The sequence below is a fragment of the Elephantulus edwardii genome, unplaced genomic scaffold, assembly GCF_000299155.1.
Source record: "Elephantulus edwardii isolate Elephantulus edwardi_28Jun2011 unplaced genomic scaffold, EleEdw1.0 scaffold00030, whole genome shotgun sequence".
Lineage (NCBI taxonomy): Eukaryota > Metazoa > Chordata > Mammalia > Macroscelidea > Macroscelididae > Elephantulus > Elephantulus edwardii.
The window spans coordinates 6,770,793-6,783,351 of NW_006399780.1; the positions used below are offsets into that span (position 1 = coordinate 6,770,793).

Consider the following 12,559-nt stretch of genomic DNA (forward strand, 5'->3'; position numbering starts at 1 on the left):
CCATTGTGCGAATATACCACAGCTTCTCTACCCATTCGTTTGTTGATGGGCATTTAGGTTGTTTCCAACTCCTTGCTATTGTAAACAAAGCTGCGATAAACATGGGTATACATATAATAAATATATCTTTGTACACATACTTAAGTGTGTTTACTGTCCAATGCAGACAATCACATTACCAAGTAATCTGTGCTGCCTGGGATAATCACTTTATATTTACCATAACAAATGGCTTGCTAATGTTTGAATTGTCAATTAACATTTGATTGCATGGTACAAAGTGAATTTCTTTGTAATTGAAATGGCAGGTATTAGAGATTTGCTTTCTAAGAGGACTCAAATGGTGAGGTAGTATTTAAATATATGGATGGCTATTGGAAACAGAAATTTTTTTGATGGCTAATTGGATTTTTACATTTCCAATTAACGGTGATAAGGCTTTGAAAAATATTTCCGTTTGTCTGCACATGTCTTTATGTGCATGTTCTTCCACAGCTGAGTCTAAAGTTCTGTATAATAAATGCACTTTTGTTGACATATACTTGCCATGTTAACATGAGGTTGGAAACTGGCATATAACCTTGCTGATTTTCAAGGAATTGAGTGCTTTTAGGCTTTGTTATGCAGTGTGTTTGCTGGCCCAGCAGCACTCACATTACCTAGAACATATTAAAAATAGAGAAGTCTCGGGTCTTAGCGAGACTTACTGAATCAGACATAGAATTATAGCCCAGAGGGCGCTAATGGGCAGTAAGGTCTGAGAAGCACTATCCTAAATCATGTCTAGACCTATTTATTCATTCAGTGGCCTGTCCTAGGCTATTTTCTTTGGAAAATAGGAAATTGGTTTGCCATTTCCTACCCTCAGACCTATTAGGGAAAGTCAGCAAGGACATTGGCTATAAATAATACTATGTGCAAAACAGTCTATAATTATTAAATTAAAGTATCCACATCTTCCAGATCAGTCCCCAAAATGTGAATAAGGATTAGCCAGGTAAGAGTGAGGAGCGTTTCAGGTATAGAGAATGTTGTTGTTGTTCTTGGGTGCCATCAAATCGAGTATGACTCATAGTGAACAGCTAACCTGAACCTTGCCCTATCCTGTGCCATCCTCATCATCTCTGACATGCTAGAGCCCATTGCTGAAGTTACCTTGTTAGTCCATCTCACTGGGGATCTTTCTGTCCTTCACTGACCCCTCCCCTCAACCTTTCCAAGCATGGTGTCCCTTTCCAAAGAATAGCCTCTCCTAGCTCCTTGTCCAGAGTATGAAACGCAAAAATGTGGTATATACTGGAAATTGAAGCTAATTTAGTATAGTTTATATGTTGGAAATTGGAGCTAATTCATTCAGTATGGCTTGGATTTTGTCCAGAAAATGACAAGAAACAGAGCAGGACTGTTAAGCAAGGGTTGTTAAGGGCTGAAAATGCTAAGAAAGAATTTGCACTTTAATCTGAAGATAAGGAAAACAAAGGAGTTTAAGAAGAGAGACCTACATAGTGAGACTTGTGTAATTGTTGCTCCAACAGACTCTCTGTTCTTCAAGGAGGCAAAGACTAAATGGAACAGAGTTATAGTAAGGAAGAAGAATAAGCAAGATTTAGTGTCTCCTTGAATAAGAAAATTAAGAGAAAGAGATGGTCAAAGACGGCATTGAACTGGAAGGACACCTAGAAGGGGAATGAGGTTAAGAATCTGGGTTGGCGAGAATGCATAATAATTTGGTGCTGGCACACTGAATGGGGGTTGTTGTTGTTATGTGCTATGTGATGCCCTGTGACTCATGCTGACCCTAAGCACAAGGCTCTGAACCCTGCTCTATCCTGAACCAAAAGAAATAGAGAAGAAAAGTCCAAAAGGAAAGCATGCAGATTTATATGAGGATAGCTTAAGGGATGATTACTAGAACCAGAAGTAGGATTTACTGATACCACTGTTAGTCAATTGTAACTCATATTATTGTTGTTGTTGTTGTTGTTTTGTACCATCCAGTCAGAACTGACCCATAGCTGACCGTGCAGTGGGTTTTCAGAAACAGTAAATCATATGGGAGGGGATTGTTCATCCTTCTGCCATGGAGCAGCTGGTGGATTTGAACCATGTCTACCTCCATTACCTCAGTTTCTGTGTCAGTCCATCTTGTCCGGAGTCTTCCCCTCTTGCACTGTCCCTCCATCCTTCCAAGCATGCTATGCTTCTCCAAAGACTGGTCCCTCCTGGCAGCATGCCCAAAGTATGAGGCAGAGCTTCAAAATCCTTGCCTTCAAGGAACAACTTGGTTTCCCTCTCCCCAGGACAAGACCTGAATGTTTGGAATAAGAATTCTAAGTAGACATATCCATTAGGTAGATGGATATCAAAATCTGACTGTTTGACCTAAAGGTACAAAAGTTTACCTTTAGAATAGAGGGACAATATAAGGTTGAGCCAAGCACTGGAAAAAGAAAAATAATATAAAGTCCTCAGGAATTCTCATCCAGAAGGAATGATGGGCAAACACACAAATATTCTTGCTTGGTGCTACAGTAGAGGCGTGCAGACAGCACTGTATAGGCACAGAGGAGAGACATTCATAAATTTATATGAAATAATTCAGTACAAACAAATGAAAGTGATATTTATAACTTATGAGTTTCATGCTGCTTTATGTTTTAGGTAACAGTTGACAAATGGGAACCTTTATTGAACAACTTGGGGCATGTCTGCAGAAAACTTAAGTAAGTAAAATAGTGCATTTTCAGAAATAGACTTTGTGGTAAAAGGTTTGTTTAATTTTGTGTGACCTTTTTCATCTTTTTGCTTCATCATCCTCTTCAGCTTTCTTGTTCTTGTCTGTTTAGATATAATACGTCTAAAAACCAGTGCTGATTTTCTTTGTCTCTATGGGTTTAATTTTATTTTAGAAACATACTCATTTAGAAAGTATAATTAATTTTTTAGAGAAAAGATTGTAGTGTTCCACATTAATTTAGAAGAGTTTAGACAGGATCTACTTAAAACCTTATCTGTTTTCTAACTCATTGTTTCCTGACATCTGTTCTGTAGTGTAATAAATAGGTGGCTATATGTGGAACAGATCATTCAGGAAACTGGGCTTTATGAGGAGGAATGTAGTATCAGGATTGGAGGAAGACTCGACAGCCTACCTTATGTAGGTGACACAACCCTGCTTACTGAAACTGAGGAAGACATGAGAAGTATGCTGCAGAAGGTCAAGGACTATAGTCTTCAATATGGATTGAAGCTCAACATCAGGAAGACAAAGATTCTCACCACAGGGCCAATTGGTAGCACCAAGATAGATGCGGACGAGATTGAGGTTGTTAAGAATTTCAGCTTACTCAGCTCCACCATCAACTCTCATGGCAACGGCAGTCAGAATATCAGAAGACGAATTGTTCTGGGAAAATCTGCTCAGGGACCTCTCCAGTGTACTGAGAAGCAACGATGTCCATCTGTAGACTAAGGTGCACCTGATCCAGGCCATGGTCTTCACAATTATTTGTTATGCATCAGAGAGGTGGACAGTGACTAAGGATGATAGAAAAATTGATGCCTTTGAGTTGTGGTGATGGGGAAGAGTCCTTGGACCACCAAGAAAACAAATAGGTCTGTTTTGGAAAGGAGGAAACCAAGTTTCTCTTTGGATGCTAGGATTTTGAAGATCTGTCTTACATACTTTGGGCACGTAGCCAGGAGGGACAAGTTTTTTGAGAAGGACGTCATGCTTAGAAGGGTAGAGGGACAGCACAGGAGAAGATGGATTGATACAGGGATAGGTGTGTTGGAATCAGTGAGACCGTCTCAGTGCAGACCAGGCTTCAGAGCTGTTCTACATCATGTTGCGGAGTCGCAGGTGCCTCAACAGCACGTAACAACATTAAAAAATGAAGTTGATGGTTTAAAAAGTTCGGAAAGTTCTGAATATTGTAAAAGTTAACATTTTTTTTTAAATTTCTTGAGTATTTCTTTATTTCCAAAACTGTATGTTTGAAAAATGCAGTATTTACCAGGCCTACTTGAATTGATAACCTGTGTTATGCAGACAACACAACCTTGCTTGCTGAAAAGGGAGAAGGACTCGGAGCTCTTGTTGCAGAGGATCAAGAACTGCAGCCTTCAGTATGGATTGTGTCTCAGTGTCAAGAAACCAAAGATTCTTTCCACTGAAACAATAGGCAGTATCATGATGGATGAAGAAGAGATAAAACTGTCAGCAGCTTAATCTTGCTTGGATCCACAATTAACATCCTTGGTACTAGCAGACAGGAAATAAGGAGACACGTTACATCAAGAAAATTTGCAGTTAGGGACCTCTCCAAATTAATTGAGGAGTAATGAGGTCAGTTTGAGGATTAAGGTGTGTTTGTGTCAGGCTATGGTCTTTATGATTACTTGCTATACATCTGAGAGTTGGACATTAAGTAAGGATGACAAAAAAGGAATTGACTCCTTTGAGCTGTGGTTTTGGAGAAGAGCACTGGACATCCCATGGACGGCCAAGAGAACAGATAGGTCTTGGAGAGGGGTGAGTCAGAGTGCTCTTTGGAGGAAAGAATGATGAAGCCTCACATCACATACTTTGGGTATGTTGCTAGGAGGGGCTATTCCTTGGAGAAGGACATGATGCTGGGAAGGGTAGAGGGTCAACAAAAAAAGAGTAAGACCTTTAACCAAGTGGATTGACATGGTGACTGCTGCAGTAGGCTTTTGTGTGTCAGGAAGTGTGAGGATGGCACACGATAGAACGTTCTTCAGATCTTTTATTCATAGGGTTGCTATGACTTGTACTTCACTCAAAAGCACTAACAACTTGAAAATGGATCTTTTTTTTTGCAAGAGAAAATACTCAAGATAACTTGAGCAAGTAATGTTCCTTAGCAAATAATTTTCTGAGTAACTCTTGTTGACCTTAAAGCTGAACTCTGTTGTTTTTAACCACATCTGGTATTAGAGGCTTACTTTCACATATGAAGGAACACAGTCCTAGGAGTTGAGGATCGTACTTCGTTTGTTGTTGTTTGGTGCCAGCAAGTCACCTACAACTCAGAGCAACCCTGTGGACAGATCTGAACCCTCCACCATTCTTCACCCTCTTCATAGTCCCTGATTTGCTCAAGCCCATTGTTACAATCATGGTGTCAATCCATCTCCTTGAAGGTCTCCCATCTTTTTTCTATGATATACAAAAAACAATGTGAAAAAAATCCATTCAAACATCCCTTTTTAGCTGACTGAGTGAGCACTTCAGGAAAATACATTTAAGGAAGTGTTGCAATATATGAAAGTAGGATCTAAAGAAACGTTCAGACTCAAAAACTCCTTGCTTTCTTGGCAGGCTCTGGTGACCTAGTGGTAGGAAGCTGCACTGCAATCCCGGAGATGTGTGGTTCGAATCCACCAGATGCTCTGCTGGAGAAGGAGAGACCATCTCCTCCTGTACCAGTCAGATCTGATTTGATGGTGCACACAAAAAATAATAATAAAAAAAAAACCCAGCATCAAAAATTCCTTGCTTTCTAGTAGGAACTGTTCGTCTATCACAGCTGCCCTCCAGCAGATTTTCAGAGACAGTAAATTCATGTCAGAGACATGAAAGGAAATTGCCAATTTTTCTCCCTTGGAGGAACTTCTTGTTCTGTGCCATCGAGCCACCTGCAACTCATAGTGACCCTATGTACAACAACCCTAAACCCTGCTCTATCCTGTGCCAATTCTATTGTCTCTGATACATCTACCACCATTACCCCAATTACTGAATCAATCCATCTCGTCAAGGGTCTTTCTTTCCTGCGCTGTACCTCCACCATCCCAAGCATGACATCCCTCTCCAAGGACTGGGCCCTCCTTGTAACATGTTCAAAGTATATCGAACAAAGCTTCAGAATCCTTGCCTCCAAGGAGCAGCCTGGTTATCCCTCTCCAGTACAAACCTGTTCATTCTCCTAGCAGTCCATGGTATATTCAATACTCTTCTCCAGCACCACAGCTCAAGGCATAAATTCTCCTTCTGTCATCCCAAGTCATTGTCCAGCTCTCTGATGCATAGCAAGTGATTGCAAAGATCATGGCATGTACCAGGTGCACCTTGGTCTCCAGACTGACATCGATGCTCTTTAGTACTTTGGAGAGGTCTCTAACAGCAGACTTTCCCAGTGCAATATGTCTTTTAATTTCATGGCTGCTAATGCCAAAAATGTTGTCTGTGGAGCCAAGCAAACTAACGCTGTGAACAATCTCAGTCCCGTCACCATCTATCGTGATGCTGCCAGTCAGACCAATGGTGAGACTCTGATTTCTTGATATTGAGTTTCAATCCATATTGAAGGCTACAGACTTTGAACTGCAGTAAGTGCTTCTGGTCCTACTCAGTTTCAGCAAGCAGGATTGTATCATTTGCATAACACAGATTATTGATGAGTCTACCTCCAATCCTGATGCCACATTTCTTCTCATAGAGCCCAGCCTCCTGGATAGTCTGTTCTGCATATAGATTGAAAAGGTATGGAGGTAGGACACATCCCTGGCATACACCCTTCGAAGTTTTGAACCATGCAGTGTTCCCTTGCTGTGTTCTGACAACTGTCCAAGTATTGGTTTCATATTAGCACAATCAAGTGTTCTGGGATTTCCATTCTTCTCAGACTTAGCCACAGTTTTTGTGGTTCACACAGTCAAATACCTTTGCATAGTCAATGAAACACAGATATACATTCCTCTGGTACTCTCTGCTTTCAACCAAGATCCATCTAACATTAGCTACAATATCCCTAGTACGACAGCCTCTTTTAAACCCAGCCTGCACTTCTGGCAGTTCTCTGTTGATGTGCTGTTCCACTCGTTTTTGGATAATCTTTAGCAGAATCTTGCTTTCATGGGATATTAATGATATTGTTCGATAATTTCCACATTCTGTCAGATCACCTTTATTTGGAATGGGAACAAATACAGATCTCTTCCAGTCAGTTGGCCAGGTGGTTGTCCTCCAAATTTCTTGGCACAACATGGTGAACACATCTAGGGCAGTATCTGTTGAAATATATCAGTTGGTATACTGTCAATTCCTGGGGCCTTGTTTTTTGCCAATTCTTGCTTTCATAATTAAAAAAGTCATTTCTAGATCCATCTTGAAATGCAATATTGTGAGTGACAGGATAGTATCCAAACGCATACAAGAAAGTCCAGTGTATACCACTATCATTCAGATACATGCACCAACAAACAGAGCCAAAGAAGAGGAAATAGATGATATCTACCAGCTTTCACAGAGATCGATCAAACATGCGAAAATAGATGATATCTACCAGCTTTCACAGAGATCGATCAAACATGCGATCCAAATGCATTAATAATAATAAAATATAGAATTAATAATATTGTTGCTGTTGTTATGTGCTGTTAAGTTGCTTGCAACTCATAGTGACCCTATGTACAACAGCCCTAAACTCTGCTCTGTCCTGTGCCAATCGCACTGTCTCCAGTACACCCATCCCAATTACCCCAGTCACTGAATCAATCCACCTCATAGAGGGCTTTCCCCTCCTGCACTGTCCCTCCACCCTACCAAGCATGATGTCCCTTTCCAAGGACTGGTCTCTCCTCATAACATGTCCAAAGTATGTTAGACGAAGCCTAAGAATCCTTGCCTATAGGGAGCCGCTCGGTTTAACCCTTTCCAGGATGAATCTGTTTGTTTTCCTAGCAGTCCATGGTATTCTCAATACTCTTCTCCAGCACCACAGCTCAAAGGTATCAGTTCTCCTTCTATCCTCCTTAGTCACTGTCCAACTCTCTGATGCATAACAAGTGATTGCGAAGACCATGTCCTGTATCAGACACACCTTAGTCTCCAGAGAGACACCATTGCTCTTCAGTACTTTAGAGAGGTCCCTAACAGCAGACTTTCCCATCACAATACGTCTTCTAATTTCCTGATTACTGGTGCCAAGAGTGTTGACTATGGAGCCAAGCAAACTAAAGCTGTGAATAATCTCAGTCTCTTCACCATCCATCCTGATGCTACCAACTGGTCCAGTGGTGAGAATCTTTTTCTTCTTGACATTGAGCCTCAATCCAAACTGAAGGCTGCAGTCCTTGACCCTCTGCAGCAAGCGCTTCAGGTCCTCCTTAGTTTCAGTAAGCAGGGTGTGTCATCTGTATAATGCAGATTGTTGATGAATCTTCCACCAATCCTGACGCCACACTTCTCCTCATAGAGCCCAGCCTCCTGGATAATCTGTTCTGCATACAGGTTGAAAAGGTATGGAGACAGGACACATCCCTAGTGTACGCCCTTCCCAATTTTGAACCATGCTGTGTTTCCTTGCTCTGTTCTGACGACTGCCTCTTGGTCCAAGTATAGGTTTTGCATTAGCACGATCAAGTGTTCTGGTATTCCCATTGTTCTCAGAGTCAGCCACAGTTTGTTACGATCCACACAGTCAAACGCCTTTGCATAATCAATGAAATACAGATATACATTCCTCTGGTATTCCCTGCTTTCAATATTATATCCTATTAATAATAATGGTGATTGAAATGCAAAAAGAAGGATCAGAAGTTGGAAAACATAGACTTCATGACAGAAATGAAGCTGGAGATAGAATGATAGAATTTTGCACAATGAACGATTAATGCATTGGAAATACATTTTATAAGAAACAAATACAGTCTGTACACATGGATTTCATCTGATGGTATCAGATCAATTACATCTGTGGGAAGAACCTCTGGAGAAGTTCAATATCACCTGTGAAAACTAGGCCAGGTGCTAGTTGTGGAACAGACCACCACTATTCATATTCGGGTTCAAACTGAAGCTAAGGAAAATTAAATCCACAGGAACCAAAATAAGACCTTGAGTCTATCCCACCTGAATTTCAAAACCATCTCAGGAACAGTTTTGAGGCCTTGAACACTAATAAACAAAGACCAGATGAGCTTTGGGAGGATATCAAGAATATCATCCAGGAAGAATGCAAAAGGTCATTACAAAGACAGAAGAGGAAGAAAAGACCAAAATGGATGTTAGAGGAGACTCTGAGTATTGCACTAGAGCACCAAGAAGCCAAAGCAAAGGGAAGAAATCAAGATATTAAGGAGCTGAACGAAGATTTGAAAGGACAGCATGGGAAGACGAAGTAAACTATTATAATTTCTTAAGCTCAAGGAACTGAAGAACAAATTTGAAGAACAAAGCCTCGAGTTGTAATACTTAAAAATGCTTTGGGCAAAATATTAGATAATTCAGGAAGCATTAAAAGAAGATGGAAAGAGTATTACAGTCATTTTACTTGAAGGAATTGGTGGACACAGAAGAATTTCATGCAACAACGTATGAGCAAGTGCCTGTGGTGATGAAGAAGTTCAAGCTGCTCTGAAGATTGGAGGAAATAATCAATTTAATTGCCTGCCTTTGAGTTTACAGCTTAACTCCCTATCCGCTAGTTCCCCAGAGCTGCCTAAAGGAAAGTTAAAGGCTATTATTATTACATAGAGGAAAATATTTCTTAGTTTTTACATAAATGAGTACTCAGCTCCTGAATGTAACACTTTTATTGTAACCATTCATTTCCTTTTTATCCCTCCTTCTCATTGTTCCCCCCTTCTTACCTTTTCTCTCTTCTCTCCTCATCTTCTCTTACAGAAAGTATGATGAAGCATTGGATTATCACCGTCAAGCACTGGTATTAATTCCTCAGAATGCATCCACCTACTCTGCTATAGGATATATCCACAGCCTGATGGGAAATTTTGAAAATGCTATAGACTATTTTCACACAGTATGTCTTTTGTTTATATCTAACTTTAAGTCAGGTTAGCATTCACTGGTACTTTTTAATTTTGGGGATACTTTGTTTTTCATTCTTTGCAGAGCAAAGTGTATGTATGTTTTACCACATCATGAAGTTAATCTTACAAATGTAAGACTTGCAATAAATGTGCAATTAGTCATACAAATGATATTTGATGTAGTGTTTAGAGTTAAGCTGCAGAGTATAGAAATGTCTGTTTTAAAGTAAATGCCTTTCTTTTTTTTTTTTTTTTTTAGTAAATGCCTTTCAAGACTTTCCAGTGTTTTATTCTTGACTCTTAATTTAGATCAATGATGAACATGATAATCTGCATCCATTGCTAACAAAGGTCTCTCCTTAACTCATATGTCAACACTTCATCTTATCTAGGACAGTGTGATAGCTAAATAAAAGTTCACAATTAAATTTAATACTTTCCTATCACTTAAACTTTTTTACACTTAGTCAAAGGTGCTTTTGGCCATAGTGAGACACAGGGTATTTTGTTTTTATCACATATTATTATAGTACAGACATAAAAAGGGGAATATAAGTGAAATAAATTACTTACTCAATTCTTTATATTCAACATCTGATTATTCGAAAACACTGTTTCATCCAGAGGAACAATACAGTTTTCCCCAAAGTATTATCCAGGTACCGTCATACATGTAATTCTGTAATTTTTCTCAAGACCTAAACAACTGTATATTTTGATGCTGCTTCTCTCTTGATCTTATGAGAGATTATCAACAGAAATGTTTTGACTACTTCTTTGTTGCTTATGTAGTTTGTTAACTAAAATGTCAGTTGTCTAGTTATACCACTAAGCACAATAATCAGATTCTTACTGCATGAGCAGTAACATCCATGTGGCCATTGTCTGGCCACGGCAATAATAAGAAACCATCCATCAATTGTAAGACACCTTGGTTTCAGAAATGTAAGATGTGAAAAAAATAATACCGTAAGAAGATGTAAAATATGTGGAAAGGCAAAATTTCAAACATATATTCCTTAGTAATAGATTTATAATGGATTTTTAAGGGTTGATTAAAGATGTTCAAGCCAGACCCTAGGTGATGCCTTAAAGTGTAACTATGATAAACAGAATACTAAGTCAGAGTTTGAGTTGAGCACATTTTCTAGTCTTAAATATTAATTCAAATTTGTATATTTGAATATTTATCATTTACATATCTTCTGTGATTTGATGAATGTAGAAGTCTTAGGGGTCTCTTGTAAGGTTATAATTTTTCATGATTTTGGATGGGGAATTTCAAACATGGAAAAAGAAATAATGAAATAAACCCCTATGTACCCATTAGCAACTTCAGCAGTTATTACATTCACAGTCAACCTTTTTTATCTGTAGTACCATCAAAACCTTCTTTAAATTCCACCTTTGGTTCCTTGAAATATTTTAATCACATAAGAATATTTTTAGGCCAAGGAGATATCTGTTTAATAACTATGCTGAATATTTTCTGACAGGCACTTGGTCTTAGACGAGATGATACATTCTCCGTTACAATGCTTGGTCATTGCATTGAAATGTACATTGGTGATTCAGAAGCTTATATTGGTAAGACTATAGTTATTCTTATAGACATTGCCATTCTTTTTTGTTGTTTTTTTAGATTCTTTGTCTTTGTAGGCCATCTCAGTTTAGATTTCTCTAGTTCTTTCCTAAGGTTCTAAGTGTATCTTTCTAACCTTTCTAACTACATTAATATAAAAAACCTCCATTTATTTTGTTTGAAGAAAGCTGGGGAGAATAGTGACTCATCAATTAGCTATCCATTCAGTTTGATGTTGAGCACTCTATATGTGCACAATGCTGTATATATATATATATATATATATATGCAGTATTATGGGAGCATCAGTCTATGGGAAAACAAGCCTTAGAACATTTTTTTCCTAATAAACTTGAGTGAAAAGGCTCTGGCCTTAATATTTTATAATGCAGGATATAACATAAAATTAATCTATTTCAGTGGAATAGTAATTAATTGCCTTATATTCACTCCAGTGATCTGTAACTCAGTTCTTTTTAAATTTATAATTGCTTAATTTGATAAAAGCAAGTATTGAAATAAATCTGGAAGAAATTCCTGTAATTGACACTTGTGTGGTTGTGTTAGGAAGAGTGTGCATAGTGGTTAAAAGGTAAGGACTGGACTTTGGGTAGGCAGAGATTTCTTTAGCAGGACATAAAGCCATAAAAGGAGAGAGAAAACAACCCAAAACATGATAAACTAGACTTAAGAAACATTAACAGCTTTTGTTCACCTAAGAGCATAATTATGAGAAGGAATGCCATCATCTAGGAGAAATAACTCCTAATAAAAAAGAACTTGCATTTAGAATACAAAAATCTCTACAAATCAGCAAGAAAAACGAAATAATCCAATCATAAAATGAGCAAAATATTTGAATAGGTGCTTCACAAAAGAAGATATCTAAATAGTTCTTAAGCAAAATGAAGATAATCAACATCATAACTTAGCAGACAAACTTGATGAGATGTCACTGTATGTCCACTAGGATGGCTAAAGATTGAAGACACTGTTGATAACTTAGTGGAACTCTCATATGTTATTGTTTATCTTTGGGGTTTAAATTAGTAAAGCCTCTTTCAAAAGCTGTTTAGCTGAATCCACCAGAGGCTCTGCTGGAGAATGAGGAATAGTCTCCTCCTGTACCAGTTAGATCCAATTTGACGGTACACACACACACACACACACACACACACA

At 38.6% G+C, this 12,559-nt stretch overlaps 1 protein-coding gene across 1 annotated transcript in view; it reads left to right on the plus strand.

Annotated features, from left to right (window-relative positions):
• CDC16 (cell division cycle 16) overlaps positions 1-12,559 on the plus strand; it is a 47,322-nt gene that overhangs the window by 32,756 nt on the left and 2,007 nt on the right. Inside the window, exons 15-17 of the mRNA XM_006883816.1 lie at positions 2,662-2,723; positions 9,653-9,788; positions 11,295-11,385. Of these exons, the coding sequence (XP_006883878.1) occupies positions 2,662-2,723; positions 9,653-9,788; positions 11,295-11,385 (289 nt within the window). The remainder of the gene's footprint in view (positions 1-2,661; positions 2,724-9,652; positions 9,789-11,294; positions 11,386-12,559) is intronic.